At 43.1% G+C, this 1,715-nt stretch overlaps 1 protein-coding gene across 1 annotated transcript; it reads right to left on the reverse strand.

Annotated features, from left to right (window-relative positions):
- Nucleotides 1–805: 805 nt before the first annotated feature.
- LOC125832817 (uncharacterized) lies at nt 806–1,138 on the reverse strand. Its single transcript, XM_049512008.1, has one exon. The coding sequence runs from the start codon at nt 1,136–1,138 to the stop codon at nt 806–808; it is 333 nt and encodes a 110-aa protein (XP_049367965.1).
- Between the last annotated feature and the right edge of the window lie 577 nt (nt 1,139–1,715).

Genomic DNA, 1,715 nt, shown 5'->3' on the forward strand with positions numbered 1-1,715 from the left:
GTAAGGTCTAGGGTGCATCATAGTTCTTCCAAAGAAAGGTAAGGCTCAAAGGGTGTTCAAGAGGGTTTCACACGCTCACGGGTAGGCCACAAAAGAGGTATATGTCAAATTTGGCTCACACTCTTCAAAAGTTGTCTAAGATCATTTCAAGAGCACACCTTACTAAATCAATCAGACTAACAGGGTAAATTCTAGGTTTATTCATGCAAGGTTCCAAGTAAGCTCATCACACAAGGCATCAACACTTGACTCAACAAAGACCACACACTTTCGCTAGTGTGCAACCGTCATGACAAGAGAATCAATTTGATAAATGGCTAATCACAAAGAGATGCAAAGGGTTCACATATTGTCTATGCAATTTCATTTGTCTTCATCATATCCGTACATTCATGTTTGTTTGATTGTAAGCACTATTTAAGTCATCGATATTGATCGAAACTGAGACTCAATTTTTTGCAAAAGAACAGCCACATTCAACACATGAGAAGTTGCAGAAATGTGCAAAAAATTCAAAAAATTTCAAAACGGTCACAATCATTTTGCAATTAAAAATAAGTGGAGCCTCAAGCTCAAACATCCACAGAAAGGCAGTGTTAACACAATTTAAAATAGAACAACCCAAATATATACACAAAACACATATAATAGTAGTAGCACACAAAGGTGGGCCTCACCCCACCACAAATAAAAAAAATTATCCTCAAATTCAAATAAAGTTAAAGATAACAAAAGACAGAGAGGGAGGTAAAGAGAGATCCAGCAGCAGGAGACTTTGCCAAAGAAGCTTGCACAGTAGCATCTATCATAATTTCTTCCATATCAGTAAGGCTTCATTTGCAGCTCCCTCAGTATCTTCATGCATCTCCACATCAGTCTTTGTTTCTGACTCATGGTCGGCTATCTGCTTCGCTCTACCCCCATGTCCATCGATTTTCTGAGGCATTTCAGGAATGTCTGGCATCTCCACTGTTCCAAAGACCATGGACACATCGGTGGCCTTTAGGTGGTCTACATCTTTTCTTAGTTCAGCAATGGCAGCTTTTAGAGCCGTCACCTCCTCTGTGGACCCTTGGTGGTGCTCACACACCGCTATCTTGGCCACTAAGGCATCAATGGTAGTGCTCAGAGGTGTCATAGCATCACTTAGGGCACTCTAGATCATGCCTGGAATAGAGGCCTCTAGAATAGCAGCTCGCCGATCAACAGAAAGGCCAGCTATCCCATCCGGAGTAGGGAAGCCTGGGTGAGTGGAAGCCGGGAAACAGTAGCAACAATAATGGGTGTTGGCGACCATGCAGTAGCAGAAGAACCTGGAGTATCAGCGGGAGTAACAGTGGCAATGGATATACCTGAAGGCCCAGGGGCTGGAGTAGGCAGAGATGCCTTTGCAGGCGATGATTTTGTGTTGACTAACTCCATCGATCTTGCCTTCTTCCTTTCTGCTTGATCCTTAAGGTACTCATTTTTGATCCTCCAGATATCAGTAGAGGTTGTGGGTATCACTTCCACATCCTTCTTGGTATCTCGAGGCACTCGAGCTCGTTTACATATTTCTATGATCAGGACTGGGAATAGAAGTGAGGTTCGAATCTGCCTTGTACGCACGAGTATCTCTGAAGCGATGATTGTACATAAGTTTATCTGAGTCTCCTCTATGACGCAACCTAGACAAGCTGCCTTGGAGAGGGGAAGGATTGACTCATTCTGGGATG

This window comes from Solanum verrucosum, unplaced genomic scaffold, assembly GCF_900185275.1.
Source record: "Solanum verrucosum unplaced genomic scaffold, falcon-dt-bn FXZP01000037.1, whole genome shotgun sequence".
In the NCBI taxonomy this organism is placed as follows: Eukaryota; Viridiplantae; Streptophyta; class Magnoliopsida; order Solanales; family Solanaceae; genus Solanum; species Solanum verrucosum.